An 18,367-nucleotide genomic window follows, 5' to 3' on the forward strand; every position below is an offset into this window, starting at 1 on the left:
TCTGAAAGTAATCTAGTGAGACTCCCCGCGGGGATAGATCGATCTAAAATCTATGGGAATAGAGCCTTAGTTCAAGTGTAGACATAAAAAATACATGAATGAAATTGTCTAGCGCACATACCTTTTTCATCTCCCGGGTATACCATACATGGCATATCAAAAACCGTTAAAAGAACTCATAAACCCGTTTTCACTCTTATACCAGTTAATATGCCGTAAATGGGGGGCTTCGTGGTGCAATATTGTCAGACAATATAAAAATATCCAGAACTCATAAACGGATGTCTGGATCGTAATTTTGTCAACAATTTACGATAAGGAACACCTTGGTGATGAAAGGAAAATCAATTTCTTTATTAAATTATTCATTTAATTCGTTAATGTAACTGAATCTATCTTAAATTATTTGTTTTAATATTTACTTTTCAGTTTATTTATTTATTGTCTAGTTCACGTGAAACGTAACAAAATTTGCAAAATCATGGTTGACGAATCCTTGAAAACCAAAATAATGTGATTTGAGCACTTCGATTATAGTAGGATTTACAATCTTAACCCTGGAATATTTCGACACCGAAGCAGTGTCTGATCTCCGCGATACTTCGTTATTATGTCCAAGCTAAAACCTAGAGCCACGGTGTTCTTCACGTGTAAAACTTGCAGTGTCACTGTCACGTGGATAAATTTATACAAGTTATTAAAGCCGCAAAGCACATGACAAAGGTGCCGCCTGCGCATTGTTGCTACATAAATGGAATGACCTAGATTGGAGTCGAACTTGGAAGTCCGGACAACCACCGTCAAGATGAAGGCCCTGTTCGTCCTCACCAGCTGCTCTGAGATTAAAACAGTTGGCATGAAGACTGGATGGTATCTCCCCGAAGTTGCACATCCATATGAAGTTTTCACCAAGGCCGGTGTCCAGGTAGACTTTGTAAGCCCCAATGGAGGAATGGCTCCTATGGTAAGACTCTATATATTTACCTGTGAGCTATAACATGATTGTTGAAACTTGCCTGCCTTTTTTTTAAACTTGAGCTTATCATTCGATAATTTTCATTTTTATTTAATGTGGACTATGTCAATGGAATGACTTGAGAACAAATTGCATTTCCTGGTCTAATTGAGGTGTCCAGACAAAGCAGGGCGTGTCCTCATACCTCGTTCTCCAGAAACTTCGTATCGTGAAGCAAATGTGTCTCCACTACATTCTAAATTCTGTTCCTGTTCACCGAATTGTCATACCAACTGCTAGTGGTCGTGTCAATAAGGAGCTCTAGCGTAGCTTACTCCATATGTCATTATAATTTATCTACCACAGGCCATTTATTAGGGGCCCGGTGAGTTCATGCCTAGTCATCGACCAGTCCTGTTTTTAGTTACGAGGTGCCAGTGTAACGAAACCGAGGATCCTATAGGACTTTTTCGTAAGGGACTGTATCAGTAGTGATACCAAGAAATCCCTTAAAGACTTCTATCTCATTTTAAATATAGTCTTTTGCCTTAAGTTACTCGATATTTTGAACAACGGGTTGGTCACTTTAAAGGTGATAGCTTTCAAACAAACAATTTCCTACAAAATCCCTGATACAGTCTGTAATCTGCATACTTCATTACTAGTATAGTGTAATTTTCGAAGCGATCGGTTGCGGATATTGGGATATATATTTAAAAGCGATTCACATTGGCCTATCTCGTCAATCTTGAGAGCTGTTAAAACGGCGAAAAACGGTCACCGGCAGGTTTGATTAGATTACAATATTGAAAGTTAATTACGTCTTGGACAAATAAAACGTATTATTTGTCAAAGATTACGTTGGTCTTTCGGGACCTTTTCGTAAGCGTAGACCTGTCTTATCTCTTTGTTAAGTCCTCCTAGATGTCTGAAAATCATTATTTACAATATTCAAATTACACCATGTAGCATAAATTAGAATTACTTTTGTAGGCCTACTAAGCTTGCTTTTCGGACCAAAAATGCTGTGAGCCATGGGTGTAGCCTACAGCATCTTTTTTTCTTCCTTATTTTTAAACTTATCTGTTACACGTATTTTGATTAATGCATGTAGCACCACCAAACAAATCAATGCAACCTCTTCCACCATGATTAAAAACTTACATATATTTATAGGACCCAGGGAGTGCTGAAGCCTTCAAAGACGATGCCGTCTGCAAGGCTTTCTTGGCGAACGAGACCGCCATGGATGCCATAGCTAACACCAAAACACCGGCACAGGTTACACCTGGGTAAGTTGCAGGTTATTTTGAAGGTTCATTATCAGATTTCAGCTCTACGTTGTAGTATTTTTTTAAGTTAGACTATTAAAACATCTGAAAAGTGCGTTTCCCCCTTTGATTTCTTGGAGTTGGAGTTAAGTGTAGAGAAAATGTCTGTGTTTCAATGAAATGTTTACATTATTTTTAGGGAATATAAAATAATTTTCTATGCCGGTGGTCATGGCCCAATGTTTGACTTACCAGATAATGTGGAAATTGCCAAACTTGCCACAGCAGTTTATGAGGCTGAGGGAGCTGTGGGAGCTGTTTGCCATGGGACAGTGGGTATGTACATTTGGATATCTTTGGTAAGCCTAAAAATAATTTAACTTAGGTCTAAATAGGCATATTGTAAGTGGAATGAGACATTTTTTGATATGAAGCATTTTTTTTGGTTTTAATGCCATGATTAATTGTAAGTTTGTTACATTTAAAACATATAGCTTTATTCACAATTAAAAAAAGAAGCATCGTAATTCGAGATTTATTACGCCAGGAAGCCAGAGGGCGTTTGGAGAATACAACGGAATAGCTTTCTGTCGTATAGACCTAGTCAAACGATCGGACTAGACTTTGAAAACGCATTTGGATATCATACGTTGAAAGACGAAATACTCGAACAAAATAGACCATTTAGATAAATTTTGATCCTGCTTCCGATACTTATTAACCTTATCCACATGGTGAATAAGCCAGATGGATTAGATTAATGGGTATCGGGACTAGGATCAAAATCCTCCAACTGGTTTATTTTGTTCGAACCAAAAATTCGCCCCACGTGCCTTTTAAATTGAACAATCTGAGAAGCGCCATTTTGTTTTTATGGTATTTGATAACATATCGGAATTCGTGAACCGAGTCGCATTTTTTTATTTGCCAAAGGTATTTTTTAGTTGACAACGGTATTAAATACATATCTTTACCGGATAATCGTGAAAATAGGCTCACGCCTTAGGTCCTGATATCGCTTTTTTGATGATTACAGGTCTTATTCCCGTAAAACTCTCCAGTGGTGAACTTCTGATCAAAGGCTTAAAGTTGACCTCCTTCACAGACGCAGAGGAGAAAGCGGTAAATCTTGATGGGGCAATGCCGTTTTTACTTGAGACGCGACTGAAGGAATTGGAGGCAGTGTTTGAAGGAGCTGATAATTTTGCTTGTAACGTGCAGGTAATACATCAATTTAGGCCATACTTATAGATCTCTTATTTATCAAATAGACAAAATCATGTTTTTGTTAGTTAACTTTTGTGACTTTGAATAGATTTGAAGAATAAAATGTTAAGTGGGGTGCATTTCTCCCTCCAGATATATAATTAGCTGCGAACACTGTAAAGTACTTCAGCAAACAAGGTTCCTTAACGAGTGGGGGAAATAACGATTTTATTTATGATTTGTCGGCTCGGACACTACTGTAAATAAGTTTTCAAACCATAACTTTCCTTAAACAGCCTACAACGCATTCTTAAAATGGTTGTCCAAAAGATTGCTGATGCTGATATGTTTCTTTCTTTCTGTTCTCCTGCATATCAATCTGAACTCTGAATCTAGAAAAATGCGCCTATAGAGCTACAAATATATAAGGCTCAAGATTATGTCACTATACATGGGCGTAACTAGGCATACGCACGGATGCACTGTGCGTACAATTTTTTGGCCAACCATGATATTATTTTATATAAATTTAGTGTATTTTTCGCGGAATATAAAAGAAAATCCTTTGCTTATTAAAGTCACCTGTATGTACAAATCCTCTGTATCAATTGTATAGGCACAATTGTTCTGCCCCCCCCCCCCCTCCCGGTCTTGCAAACTTAGGTAAACAATGCCTGTAACCTTAACAAGTCCATCTAACTGAAACTTCCTTTACCTGAGTGTTGTTTTCAAAGAGCAGCTCCCACAACCCTGGGGGCACTAGATAAAATCTGGACACCAGGTTTAAGAAGGAGCTAGAGAAACAAAGGAAAAATTTTTCCTGCAAAGCTTCAAAGGATTTTGACCCAGCTTACCCCTCCAAACTAACAGGGTGACATGGGCAATTTTTACAAACAAATAATTAAACTTAGATGTATCAGAGCTCTGTCGTGTCGTACAATTGGTTTTTTTTTGGAGCCATGCATCCACATGTAAGGTGAATGAAACCGTATGTTAGTTCAACTCAGAGGTGGATCCAGGATTATTGGAAGGGGGTTCCACATATGCGAAGCTAGCCTCCTTTTAAATAAATATACCGTTCTGGGTAATAAGAATATTGAAACTTTTTTTAATTGCGAGAATATTTCTGACTAAATGATGATTTTATTATTAATGGAAATTAAGCTGCGATGTGTGGCACATATGCTGTAATTACGCTGTCCTTCATCTCTTGCGTTAGTCTACATTTTGCTGGGAATTTTACAAATCTGTGCGTACAATTTTTAAAGGTCTGGTTACGCCCCTGCTATATTTTGTATGATTCTCATGTGTGTTAATTGTCACATGCAGTACAGTACACTCATATGTTGCAGATACAATGTAACATGCTTATGCAGGTTGATGTTCTTTTTTGGCAGGTGTCTCGCAGGGTTGTGACAGGCCAAAACCCAGCGTCGGCGACGAAAACAGCAGAGGAGTTACTAAAAGTAGCCAAATAGGCCTCTTTTTTATATTTAGAACTGATTCAAGATTTGCCTGGTTAATTTGATGCGCATTCAAAATTTTAAAGTAAATTTTCTTATTGCCTCTATACTTTTGAGTGTTTCCATTTTGATATTGACGCGGCGGTGTTGTTGCTTAATCAAACGTAGAACAGTCCCAAAAGTATAACTGTCTGGTCAAAATTAGAGCATGTGAGAGAGATGGAGAGGAGAAAACACGGCACAGAGTTGTAGATAGTTCATACCGATCAAAACTGTATTCAACCGTAATCTATTGAAATTAAACAAGAATGCAGAGGATGGATGTTTCTAGTTCAAACCATAAGCTTTACTTGTCATTGCACACAGACTGATTGTTAGTAACTGCGTTGTTCACTTATCTACGCTAATGTATGTTTGTCATTTTGTAATTTGCAATACAAATGTGTAAAAGGAGTGAAATAACATTTTGTAATTATTGATGCATTTTCAGTAAAATCTGTAAATTCTGTGTTTATCATCTTTCTCGTTTCTCAAATATGCTGCTGTTATCATCTGATATATATTTTAGTGAATTTCAACGATTCGTCTATTTATTATTAAAAAAAGAGCGAAATGCAGAAACACTTACCCCGGTAGTAAATCATCCAGTACTGAGACAAGGAAATGTAGTTGTTTGTATAACATCTATGATATATCGTTTAGGTGAAGGGGTTTGTTCAATAATTTTGAGAATATAATTTCAAATCCGCCTATGCCTTGCAAAAGGACGAGAGATTCTTATTCGTACCGGTGGAATATTGGTGCGTATACCCCCATATCCCGCATAAATGTGTATAACGTAGGTATAAATGAGATGTTGTCTACGCGCCTGCATATAAACGAAGAGTTTTCTTAAACATGTACGTTAATCATCTAGTCGTATGTCACAAAAATGAAATTTAAAACACAAACTTATACTGGGCTCCGTAACTCGACAGCATCGTGAATTGCCACTATGGCACTAAGCGCAACCATGGCGATTCGTCGCTATTCTATAACTCGAAACCATCGCAATTTGCGACCGAGCGCTAATAGCCGTACCACCTTTAGTTTCGAGGCTATTATTTGCCACGGGTAAATAAGTATACGTTTAAACTTAAGGTTGATTTCATCGTGAATTTTAAATTTACACATATATTTTTTCCTACTAAATATTTCCTCAAATATCAAGTAATATCGTGAAAACCTTGATTGTTCTTGTAGCTTTATCTTTGCCTGATGAAACTCCAAATGAACGGAATAAATTCCCTCATAAAATTAGATCTACACCTTATTTTATGAATAATTTGTTTATATAACCTTTTGAAAAAGGTCTTTGGCAGGACATTTTTCTGATTTCTGGCCGTTGCCTTTTCTTTTACGGAATGACCCTAAACATATATTTCCGTGTTTTTGGAACCCTCGAGAAACTTTAAATAACTTTCTCTGTTCTAATGAGTTATTTGCAAAACATCTATACCTTTTTATCATTTTCAAGTACATCTTTTGCATGGAGACAGCGAGCACTGTTTGATAAATTGCTCAGGTGTCACCCAAGTGCCCTCTAGCGGAAAATCTGGAACTGAATTCTGCGAAACTAAGGCTAAAACCCCGATAAGACGCTTTTCCTGCGACACTTGAAATGTCTGGCGGGTAAACCTCTCGAAAATATAGGTGAAGGCCTCACCTCTCAAAATGGCATTACTGACACAACAAGCTGAAGAGGATGAGCATTATATACTAGTGGCAAAGATGGACAACGCGAGAACAATGTCAAACATACTAAAGGCGATTCATTTTAAAGAGGTAAAAACTGGTTTTGTTTTAACCAGACCCATCATGCAAGAGCAGAACTTACAGCTAGTCTACAGTGGCAATATACCACCCTCGGTAGTCACCATGGTTATTAAATCCACCTGGTGGATAAACCTAAAAACCACAAAAAACGACTTAAAATAGCATACTTATGTACAAGTCTAGTACTAGTTGTACACCTTTACAAAAAAAATGTCCCAGTTTTTGGCCTTTCGTGCTACATGTACCCAGTAGCAGTGGTGGATTTAGAGGGGGTATCAGGGGGGTCCTGCCCCCCCTTTGGTTTCTGAAAAAAACACACTTATATTCCCCTCTTGAAATTAGAAATTTTAATAGCTTATTTAAAGTTCTTAACTGTTCGAAAAGGCACCATTTGCCCTCTAAAACAACAAAATGTTATGGGGCCCTTCAGCAGGCCCCGAACCCTGGGGCTGAGGGTCGTCTTCTTATCTGAGGCCTGTCATTTCTAAAGAATCGGACCCCCCTTCAAAGAATATTGGATCAGCCCCTGTAAAGGCACCTTTACCTATTTATCTATATGTGGTGAGAACACTTTTAGCATGTAAGACCAAAAACTGAGGCAAGGGGTATTACAATGATTTGTTTTTTAGCATTGCCAGCTAGCACTCAGAATAGTGCTGCTAAGATCAGCTGCTTTACCATCTAGCATCAGTATTTTTTGCTTTGTGTCTGTATATTTCCCAGCTTTGCTGCCTTGTTGAAAATTTTCTTTAAACTTATTGATTTTGACATATACTGTAGACTGCCACAGTGTTTGCCAGTGAAAGGGGGTTGAAAGTAACCGTTGAAGATGCAAAGTGTGTTCAGGCTAATGCATTTCTGCAAGCAGAAGTATTTCAAGAATTTATCATCAAAGAGGAACAAGCAACATTCAAAATCAACTTGACAGTACTATTGGTATGTGATATCTTTGCTCATTTTAATATGTTAAATAAGTTGGTATCCTTTTTTTAGTGGGTTGCATGTGTGTATGTATGTACCGGTACCTTGCACATTGATTCAAGGTACATACATACACATTCTAATATACTGAGCAAATGTCAACATTGTTTAACTGTAGTAAAACATGGCATTACATATTTTACTTTAATATGTTTTTCTGTATTGGACAAAACATACAGTATATGATATGACTTTTGTATCTATAAGTAGTTCATTACCTTTTAGGACTGTTTGAATATATTTGGAAGCAGTAGCAACCCTGGTGTGACAGCAGCTTTGAAGATGTGTTATGGTGGATATGGGTCACCTCTGAAGCTAATGTAAGGACTTGTTGCACTCATGTAGTGTGTGTGTGTTTTTAGGTTAATTTTCGTCTGTTTTTGTTTTGATTGTGATCCTTACATTAATTTACATCAAGGATGACATTCTTACTTATCTATGAGCATATAAATGGAAAAAGTTTAAGACCTTAGGAGTAAAATGCATGCCCCACGGCAAAAGTTTTCGTAAAATGGAACATATGAAGAAAGAAAACAATATATATACTTTTTTGACAAAAAAGAATGAGTCTTAGGTTGTGAAGTTGTCTGTGGAAATTATTGAACTGGATGTGCAGGAACATTAATTTTTTTCTACAATATAGTTCATACTGATACTTGACTATATGGGTGCATTCATCATGTCCCAGTATAGTGATTGTGTGCAAAAGTGTGTGTGTGTGTGAGAGAGAGAGAGGGAGAGAGAATATGGGCTTTATCTCACAAAATAAGTGCACATTTGACATAATTTGTGAAAAACTTTGTTTGAATTGAATCATCATAACATAACACCTTTAAGTTGCTTAATTGAACAAATCATGTTGATTTTTATTCCTTCGGTACTTGCTGAATCTGTACATAAATCAAATAGATATACCATTTTTACAATGTTTAAGTTATGGAAGTCTACTAAATGTTAAATGGATGCAGTTACAATAAAATATTTTAAAATACTCTTTTTTCAGGCTGGAAGAGGAAGGAGTTCTTACAGACTGCAGTATCAAGACTTTGGAACCAGATGACACCCTTGATTTTAACTTTTCCAGTGCTAATGTCATCAACAAAATCATTATGAAAGTAAATGCTTAACTATTTACAATAAGCAGAATAGAAATTACTTGCATTGTTATTGATTATTATATCTTTTAGCTTAATTGCAATTATTGATTATATATAGTTCATCATCCAAGATATAAAAAGTTTCCTGATAAGTGTTAATATGCTCATGATTAGTGACTAATATTTCAGTCTGAGTGTCTTAAAGAAGCATTCAATGAACTGGACATGACCAGTGAAGTTTTACAGATAGTGATGTCACCTGACAGACCTTACTTCAGACTGTCCACATTTGGAAATGCAGGGAGTACACATGTAATTCTATTTAGTTTTAATTAATGACAAATGGGTTTCCATTTCTGTCTAAGTCTGGTTGTTTTTCAAGGGTATGTCTCAATCACAGCTGTCTTCACTTGAAAATTACATTTGTTTATTCATTATGTATCTTTTGTTGCTGTTGCTGTTCTTGTTGTTGCCATTTAAATTATCTGAAAAAAGATTTTCTCCTCAAAATTTAGACATTATAGAAAAGCAGAAATGACTTTTGTGTGTTTTTTCATACTATTTTTCAGTCTGACTTTTCCAAGGATTCAGATATGATGGAAGCATTTAACTGCGCACAAACCCAGACAAACAGGTAAATACTCCTGTATTTTTGCCATATTGTTGACATTATTTTTCTATGAAAAAACCAAGAGAAAAATGATAATATGTATAACGCTTTGAGATCCCTGAAGGAGAAATTCAGATTCTATACTTTTTTGCTGTATTCTTGGATAAAAGTGTCTGAATATTATGTATCATTTTTTAATATATTTCACTAGTTCCTATTTCTGAATTAATTTAATTTTTAGGTACAAGGTTTCTTTAATCAAACCCTCCGTGAAAGCTCTGGCGTCTTCTGTGCGTGTCTCCATTAGAACTGATAACAGAGGGTTCCTGTCACTGCAATTTATGATCAAGCTTGATGATGGCCAAGTGTGCTTTGTTGAGTATTATGTGAGTACAACCTCCAAGTTTCTTATTATTTATTTAAAAAATGTCTTGTTATTATATCATTTGATGTGATTAATTCCTGAGAAGTCTCTCTCTCTCTCTCTCTCTCTCTCTCTCTCTCTCTCTCATTGGGTTTATTGTTGAGCAATTTTAAATCTGTAATTCACAATTGTATTTTAGTGTGTGCCTGATGAAGATCTAGCGGAGGAGTATGATGACTGACTTCAACTCAGTTTGAGGGGGAAAAGATTAATTTAAGTTGTCAAAAGTTGAATAAGTGGAGTATGCAGATGGAGACATAATTGGAAAACTGTCAAACATATTGTGTCAGCCAGAGAGTTTCAGGTTTAGTCAGCGAAGTCTGGGATTTTTGTGTTTAGAGCACCCCAATATAACTCCAAGGGCTTACAACATTCAAGCTGCCAACCAGACACTTCCACATCCAGTCCTGGTTCTAATTTATTTTCCATGGCATGAAAGGTCAATGTGTCATGCTATCCTCTGAGCTGCTTAAGAACGTTATTTGATCAACGAACTTGTACTCCATTATCATTAGCCTTGCCTACTGCAAGTATGCTTTTGATAGGACAAAATGCATTGAGCACAAACACACTTGTTACTTTATGATTTAATAACAAGACCTTCGTGTTAACCTGCCAAAGTGGGAGTGATATGCAGGATTTTCTTCTCAAATGGGAAGTGATTAGGAACTGCATTTAATAGGGATTGATTACTCTGAATTATTGCTTTATTACTGCGGCACTCCAAGGGTTTGTTGCATTTATTGCATTTGTTTCCATCCAACCAAATACATGTACTAAATGTCCTCAGTACCAGTTCTCTACATTCACTTAACCTTTTTCACCTAAAATGATCAGAAAATAACTAAGAATGTTTTAGTATTGTACTCTGCCACTGCTGCGCCTAACCTAGCTGTAGGTACCGGTTCATAACAGGAGGTGGCTGCTCCCCTCACATTGTGCAGTTTATTCAAGATATCGCATTTAACATTATAGATCTAACTGAATAGTCCTAAAGGAAGAAATATCACGTTTTTACGAATGCAAGCTAGGGTTACAACGCTATGGTTATACGGAAAGTGGACACTTAATCGGGTCATTTTGAACTATCTCGAGCAATGCAAGTAAAATATTCGAAGAACAAAAAAAAAAGGACAACAAGAGCCAGTATCCAGACTAATCAAGCGAATAGTTGTATAATTTGATTTTTATTTGTTGCAAGTCCGAAACTGGGAGATTGTCTGCACAAGTATCGAGATTTGATTTAAGTAAATAGAATTTTTTTGTACTTGACGTCACTCGATCAAAATCACTGAAGTTAGCTAATGTTATTACCGAGATTTTACTAACTCCAAGCCTCGATGAGTCCTAGAATTGAGCGGAATCTTATGCGATTTGGCAGTATTGATATTATTAAGGAAACGGATATCGATAATTATTTAATGAAATATCCACCAGGTACAACTGATTGGATGATTAACAGACGCAAAATACTATTAACCACAATTGATATTATTCTGACGCATGGTAGTCGATCAGGATATGGAATTGCCTATTAAGGTGTAAATTGATACCACGGACACATTTATTGTAATCACGCCGAGTCCTCGAGGGACTCCATTTATCTGCCACCTTTCATGTAGACATAAAATGGACATTATGGTATCAGAAGAGCACTTGGTTCACATTCGTTCTTCTTGGCAGCATTCAATGCCAGCCAATTCAGTGAATATAAAATAAACGAATAGTTTGATAATGAACAGTCAGGTATGCCAATCAGATAAGGCATTTGCAGAAAAATATCACCAATTGATAGTACAATTTATTACTGTTATTGTTTGAAAGAGGTTCCTAACAAATGAACAAGGAAAAATATTTATCTGGAAACGTACATTTTTATGTATTTTATACAACAGACCTACAAAGCAAAGCAAAACAATATTTAGTGTGCGTGATACAAGCAAAATACAAGTGTGAATCACAACTTAACTTAGAGAAAACCATAAAAAGTCTGTGCGTTTTTTTACAGGCTCAATAACGGGAGTAGTCGATCCCTACTTTCCCCAAAAAAATATTGGTAGACCTTATGGTTAGTATAGATGTTGGTTATTAACGCTCGGGATACTCTATTTGATTACAAGATCGCCAATAAGAGAACCAGAAGTTGGATGTGAAGCTGTGTGGTTGCTACAGACAACACGTCCAACTCAAGGTTCTGTGGGAATTCTTTACTCTTGGCCATTTACGTTAGATTGGGGCATCGTGTCTACAGTATTCAAATTATTTACTACACCCAGTCGGATAAATTGAAAAGTTTCGAAAGGATTACCCCCATTGCCGGATTGTTGTATCGACTCATTATCGGTTTCGGGATTCGCCTGGATTTTATTTTTGCGACAAATTACATCAATGTGCAACACTTCCTGAATCTTTTTGCGAAATCTAACATGTGTTAATAAGTATATGATAAAATTAACACCACAGTTCATAACGCGAAATGTACTGAGAATATGGGTGATGAGACCAGAGCGCTTAACCAATCCAGCATTTACTAAAGTAGTGTGGACAGTGTACGGGAGGATTAACATGAACGCTGCTAATGTGTTAAACGTAATAGCCGCGGTGATGTTGTTTTGAGCAGACAAACTCTGCGAAACTGGACCAGTAGGCCCTTTCGCTTGGGAGTTGCGAATGGTCATGAGTCGAAGCAAACATGAACCCGATATAAGTTGGATCGCTAAGGGTATAACGATGGCAACAATCTCGGCATGTGTTCTGTCTATTTTTTTACCGGAGGCCAAAGTCTGAAATTGGGTAATAGCTATTATAATCACCACAAAGAGTAAAATTGATATCCAAACAAATGTTAACTTTTTCACGGCGGATTTTCGTTTATAGATTAATAAAGGGTATCTGAGGACTAAGAAACGCCCTACTGAGATAGAGGTCAATAGCAAATGCGAAAAGTAAAATATCAGTTTAGATATAGCACTACAATAGACGTGCAACATCCTGAGGTCTTTACTTGCATATTTCGGAAGTAAGGGAGCTATACCCTTAGCCATATATATTGGGAATCTCATGGCGCAAGTTAAACCATCGGAAATTGCGAGCACAATGAAAAAAGATATAAAATGCTTGGAATGAGGCTCTTTTTTCAACTTTGTCCAAATCAGTGTGTTCATTATGTTGGTAAAAACACACCAAACATCTGTGGAAATTAGCACGTAAACCATAGCGTCATTTCTCCCACGATCAGCCGAGTTGCTATCATTTAAATTCTCACTGCTGTTTTCAAATACTGGCAAACTCCAGTCCACTTTATGTTCGTACAGAACTGTTGCGTTGAAATCAATGTTCTCTTGCAAGGCCGAACCCAAGTTCTCTGAAAAGTTTTTTGTTAGAATTGTCTCCTTGTAATTAGAACCGGCGAGTGATCTTTGGTGCCGATTTTTTGCCGTACCCTTTCGAGCAATGTCAAGTACAATGTTCCGATAGTCCATACTGATTGTCCTCTCCAAATTTTTTATCCACTTTTCTGGGCCTGAAATAGTATACAATTGATCTGCATTTTGTGATTTTTGGAACACTGCTACAACTGTTTGTTTTCTCTCGCTTCTTTCCCTTGTAACTGATATTGAAATGCTTCGGGCTGCCCAGGTTCTTTCACAACTTGCTGTGTCTAAAACCTAAAGATGAACAGTATGACAAAAGGTCTACATGCGTGCAACAGAAACGATTTGTAATAGAATGCACGCTCTGCATAAATTTCAAACATTAAGTGTGTGTGTGTGTGCGTGCGTGTGTGTGTTTAAAGTAACACCATCGAGTTTTTCTTTTAATTTTAACATTTAAAACAAGTGTACAGCTCTGTTGTGAATAAAATCGTCACCTGTTACCTAAAAACGTAACATGTCAGTAATGATACTTAAATGAAGACAACACGAGGCACAAATTTGTTCTAGACCACTGAATGAAGTTTCGTTTAAAGTTATTGATCTACCGAAAGTTTACATTTAAACTAAATTACTTTAAGTGTTAGAAAAGCTACAATGTAAATGTGTCATAAAATTACCTGGGACCACAGCATCGTATAAAAGATCCACATCACGCATAGACTTAACATTGTGTTTGAGAAATAAGAGGAAAAGGACTTATTTATACTTTCAAGAGAGTCAATTTTCTAGGTAGTACATCATTATGTGTAATAATTGCCCACAGCTGGCTTAGTTGGACGTGATTAGCTTTCCAATGACAAACTCCCAAGTAATCCGATCATTTGTCAGAACGTCATGCCAATTTGTAGTCTCAGGACATTCCGTGTATACTTAGAAAGGAAAAATGGCCCTTTCAATCATCGTTCTAGTATTAAGAATTAACGCAGAAGGAGTGACGTTTCGAAAGTGGCTCCGATTTAAAATATTTTTGTAGTATTTGAAGTAAATAGTAGACCCACTTAAAATTGTTGGATCATTTTGCTGCATAGCGATATAACCAAAACATTACAGGAATATATCCCAGAGATGTACATCCTTTTCTTTCTTGAAATCTAATGATGCTTACGTATTTCCAAAATTTTAAGTGTCTAAACCTTTTCCTTAGCAACGCGAACATGGTAAAACAGGTATTCCAAAGTGTTCAGTTCTCTTGGACTCATGTAGTGGAATGAGATGGGATATTTGCTGCAGCAGTTCAGCCCCTGAAAATGGGAAACAAACATTTAATGATAAATATAAATGATAACAATAATGATAGCGGTGATAAATAACATAATAAATTATAATGGTCACAATTCGCTTGTAGCGCAGTTTTAATTGAAATAAAAAAATTACTGGTCTGTTAACACATTAAATCTAACACTGGCAAGTGAAGTCTCTAAGAAGAGGAACTGGGTTAACTATAACTGGGTTTATCATCAATTTTCTGGGGTTTGACTAGATCCAACCGTCTTCTTCCTTAATTTAACTACAAAATAAGTTCGTCAAATCAATCAAGACGGCAGTCAAGAGCACAACATTAGGAACCACCAACCCGTCGGGCTCTGTTCTGATCCCACGTATAATACCATTTAGGGTACTGTCCCAAGATGTGTGTCAGAGGTGTGAACGGCAAAAATCTTTCCCTACCAAGTTCGTCAGTTGTGTTTACTGCTTTAGCTCCGACTCTGCTTAGACATTGAGCAGTTTTCCAGTCCTCACCTAAGATAAATACATACCTATGAAAAATACAAAGCGGATTTCATTTTGGAATAGCGCGCGACACGAAGCTGTCATGTTGAAACAAAAATGGATAAAAACACAAAATAGTTTCGTTGGATCTTATATATGGTAGTATTTGACAATTCTAATTATTATATCCAAATGTTTTATTAAATGTGGTTGATACTTTGCCTAGTTCTTTCACACTTAGAATAGTTGGTTATTGTATGTGACATCGTTACTCGTTCATAACAAGGTGTTATCTTTCTTTTCTTGGTCTTCTGGGTCGGTCACTGACTACAGGCACCAATGTATAGTATGCACTGCTCGTAACTTGTGCGCCACTGGGTGTTATGATACAAACTATAAAGTATTGGTTACGGGACCTTAGTCAAGTCTGTAGTTTAATGGCCTCCTGAGGCAACTTTTGCTTAAAATATTTTTTTGAATTTCATGGACAACTGTCTTCACTATCATAAGAGTAAGATGTCCCCCCGAGCCCCCAACTATTTTCATTAAAGAGCCCACTTTTTACCGTTGGATGGCCATTATCAAACCTACGGTACTGCGCAGATTTGCGATACACATTAATATCTAAAAACCCGTCCTCAGTATTTAGGAACGCCGCATGTATGGCTGGCTGTCGCCATTTCTTAATTGGTGTACTTGTTGCTGCTGTTGGTGCGATTGATGTTGTTACGATTGTGTTACTGTAATGTTATCTTCAATACTTAAATTACATGTAATTCTTAGGGACGTGTAAGGACCATGGCTCTAATTTCTGCAACCAAGACTACCCATTGAGTTAAAGTTCATTTATTGGTATTTCATTAAGTTTCCCTACCTGTTCCATCTGGTATGCAAGAAGGTTTTAAGAAAAAGGCTTTGGTGACTAAGAGTCGAAGCGCCTCCTTGGACAGTACCAAGCCAGACCCTCCGCTCATGTATGTGAAATTAAGCTGTCTGTGTGGTAGCTTGAAAGAATGACCAAAATATTCTGCCACTGAAGAGTTTCGAAAGGACAGGTAGTTTCTTAAGTTTTCTATAATAACGTAAGTGTCTGGATCGGCTTTCATGAAGTAATCTGCACTGCTGGCAAAATTGTTGTAAATGTATACCCATGCCGCTTTTGACTTTGCGGCGATGTGCTCCCTCCCGCTACTAACATTAAGCCCGATCGTCGGAAAACTTTTATTTTCTGCGGAGCTCATGAATAAACTTTTGTCACACCTTCGAGTCCATGTATTTTTTACATGAATCGTTCTCTTTTGTAAATCATCTGGGTCTGTAAGTATCCAGCAAAGGATTCTGTATTTTGTTCCTAAAATTTAAAAAAAGAAAATACTAGATAGCATAACAAATCTTAACTTCTATGAAATGAAGTTTTCTGATATTTCATTGTAATTGCTTTAAAAAACAATGTGTCCGTTGCACCCACAACAGTTGGCCAACTGGAGAAATCTCACACGATTGCAGACAGGGCAGATTTTTAGATATCAGTAAAATGAAATACACAGACCATGTGCTAAATATATTGACATTCTACCAACCATTAAATTCAATATTTAAATAATGTACAGCTGTCACTTCGATATAAACTAGTGTAACCCTAGGTATCTCCCGTTTCATCGAATCCATCAAAACAGATTCTTCTTACATTAAACTTTACGTGTTTCCTAGTGTCAAAGAAAAAATACCAATGTTACCAATTGTTTTCAAACTAAAATTTTAGTGAATAAGTATTGAAGGAATTAATCTAGCGTGGGCAATGAAATGACCGCTGCCACTCTCATATCATACATGTACCCGATCGACTTCGTGGTAACGTGGCCACATCTGACACCCCCCCACCCCCCCCCCACCCCCACCCCCATTGAGAGATCATGCTAATAGAAGGTATGTAGTGTCTGATCAGCAATCTGCCTTTCACATATGACAAAAAAATACACTTAAAACAGCCACCCACTCATCTGGTTGGACAATGTACCAAAACATGAGGAAAAATTACACATGCTAACTTAAAGGCATACTATACACTCGAAGTAAATTCACTGACATTTACTGTGAAATCATATAGCCGGGGGCTATGACATAATCTTACTGGCCAGGGCATACTACTTACCCCGATTTCTGGTATAATCTAACCTGTACCGAATTTCCTTTTTATTTCCCAATATTGACAACTCTCGAAGTGCCTTTGCCGCCCAGAATCTGTGGTCGCGCCTCTCTTCATGGGTATGGTAGTTTACAAACAACCACAGGTAAATACCGCTACATAATAAAGCATTAATTCCACAAAACACCCAAATCCTGGATCGACACATGCGTTTTGTTATATGATCTCTGATGATTTCCCCACAATACAGTTTGATAAACTTCCTTTCTACCTGGTGCACTGATATACACTGGGAATTTGATGATACAGTGTTACCTGTAGTCCTAACCTATTGGCTACGATGTAGGGTTGCGGAGTTCAGCCAAAATTGCCCCTAGACAACGCAAGTCTTAATAAGTTTAGATGTGTCTAATTCACGCAAGAAACACCGTCCATTGTCTGTATCACCAACACATATTTTATCATAATTTTATTGATCTTTGACATAAACGTAAAAATACATTTCAAATATAAAATGAAAAAATATGGTCCCTCATGTATCCAGGTGTGAATAATTACCAATTTTCAACAGCTTGCATTCCACATGTTGCTGTCAGCATTAATATTCGTATTGTGTCCGTACAACAATTCAGTACAGTACTTAACATTTATCATTCACCTAACTGAAATAAGTTACGGTATTTTTTCTCCCCCAGTGCTATGGACTGTTGCAGTACATCTAGGTAGCTCAGCGATTGACACATAGGGTTGACAAAAGTTTGCCACCAATATTCATGTGATCGTATTAAGCACTCATAAATGTGAAAAGTCCATGAAAGTGGAACTGGCCACGCCCAAATATGATCGACAATGTGGCACCATTCTCCACCGCAAAGACACGCAATTTGCAACGTAGCCAACTGTGATCACCCTTCCTGAGGTGACAGCTTGTAATGAGTTCGTGTTTTGCAAGAGGGCTTGTCATGCCACAATAGTTGCCAAAAAAATTCAGAAATTGGCGCGTAGAGTTGTCGTAACAAGTCCGCTGCCAAACTAATGGGACCACGCTATGGTGCTAACATAACATGATGTGGTGTAGGATGGGAAATAGTGTAATGCAGTGCGTGCGTTTAATGTGCATCATGGCAATAGCTATGTGTGTTGGAAGTTTATGACTTTTTGATAACTATTCTTCATGCTAACCGAAATTAACCCGCTAAATCAAGTATCTAGCTCGTGAAATAAATCCATAGAACACACATTTACACAAATT

At 37.1% G+C, this 18,367-nt stretch overlaps 3 protein-coding genes across 4 annotated transcripts; 2 read left to right on the plus strand and 1 right to left on the minus strand.

The window, feature by feature from the left end:
• The first annotated feature begins 724 nt into the window (after nt 1-724).
• On the plus strand, nt 725-5,403 carry LOC106178024 (uncharacterized). The gene is made up of 5 exons (XM_013561016.2): nt 725-964; nt 2,132-2,247; nt 2,426-2,562; nt 3,263-3,447; nt 4,830-5,403. Exons 1-5 carry the CDS (start codon nt 806-808, stop codon nt 4,908-4,910), a joined length of 678 nt encoding a protein of 225 aa, XP_013416470.1. The 5' UTR covers nt 725-805; the 3' UTR covers nt 4,911-5,403.
• Nucleotides 5,404-6,492: 1,089 nt separating this feature from the next.
• Nucleotides 6,493-11,094, plus strand: LOC106178133 (cell cycle checkpoint protein RAD1). The gene is made up of 8 exons (XM_013561199.2): nt 6,493-6,719; nt 7,491-7,646; nt 7,917-8,011; nt 8,695-8,806; nt 8,978-9,100; nt 9,358-9,422; nt 9,640-9,784; nt 9,962-11,094. Exons 1-8 carry the CDS (start codon nt 6,609-6,611, stop codon nt 10,001-10,003), a joined length of 849 nt encoding a protein of 282 aa, XP_013416653.1. The 5' UTR covers nt 6,493-6,608; the 3' UTR covers nt 10,004-11,094.
• Nucleotides 11,095-11,603: 509 nt separating this feature from the next.
• Nucleotides 11,604-18,244, minus strand: LOC106178132 (glycoprotein-N-acetylgalactosamine 3-beta-galactosyltransferase 1). Of its 2 annotated transcripts, XM_013561198.2 has the most exons (5): nt 17,122-18,244; nt 15,844-16,320; nt 14,833-14,999; nt 14,365-14,500; nt 11,604-13,490 (listed from the first exon to the last, which is right to left on the minus strand). In XM_013561198.2, the coding sequence occupies exons 1-4, from the start codon at nt 17,321-17,323 to the stop codon at nt 14,387-14,389; spliced, it is 960 nt and encodes a 319-aa protein (XP_013416652.2). In that variant the 5' UTR covers nt 17,324-18,244; the 3' UTR covers nt 11,604-13,490; nt 14,365-14,386. The 2 variants fall into 2 exon arrangements, with proteins under 2 accessions (XP_013416652.2, XP_013416651.2); XM_013561197.2 differs by having other exon boundaries at nt 11,604-14,500.
• Nucleotides 18,245-18,367: the final 123 nt, after the last annotated feature.

Source organism: Lingula anatina, chromosome 1, assembly GCF_051362555.1.
Source record: "Lingula anatina isolate TDL-2025a chromosome 1, LinAna3.0, whole genome shotgun sequence".
Taxonomy (NCBI): Eukaryota; Metazoa; Brachiopoda; class Lingulata; order Lingulida; family Lingulidae; genus Lingula; species Lingula anatina.

Bases quoted from the DNA above. Each gene is read 5' to 3' on its own strand.
- LOC106178024 (XM_013561016.2), top strand. From the start codon at position 806: ATGAAGGCCCTGTTCGTCCTCACCAGCTGCTCTGAGATTAAAACAGTT. The intron at 965-2,131 runs GTAAGACTCTAT...ATATATTTATAG, and splicing joins ATGGAGGAATGGCTCCTATG to GACCCAGGGAGTGCTGAAGC. The intron at 2,248-2,425 runs GTAAGTTGCAGG...CATTATTTTTAG, and splicing joins CCGGCACAGGTTACACCTGG to GGAATATAAAATAATTTTCT.
- LOC106178132 (XM_013561198.2), bottom strand. From the start codon at position 17,323: ATGTGTCGATCCAGGATTTGGGTGTTTTGTGGAATTAATGCTTTATTA. The intron at 16,321-17,121 runs GTAAGTAGTATG...TTTAAATTTTAG, and splicing joins AGATTATACCAGAAATCGGG to GAACAAAATACAGAATCCTT. The intron at 14,501-14,832 runs GTTGGTGGTTCC...TCCCATTTTCAG, and splicing joins ATCAGAACAGAGCCCGACGG to GGGCTGAACTGCTGCAGCAA.
- LOC106178133 (XM_013561199.2), top strand. From the start codon at position 6,609: ATGGCATTACTGACACAACAAGCTGAAGAGGATGAGCATTATATACTA. The intron at 8,807-8,977 runs GTAAATGCTTAA...CTAATATTTCAG, and splicing joins TCAACAAAATCATTATGAAA to TCTGAGTGTCTTAAAGAAGC. The intron at 9,101-9,357 runs GTAATTCTATTT...ACTATTTTTCAG, and splicing joins GAAATGCAGGGAGTACACAT to TCTGACTTTTCCAAGGATTC.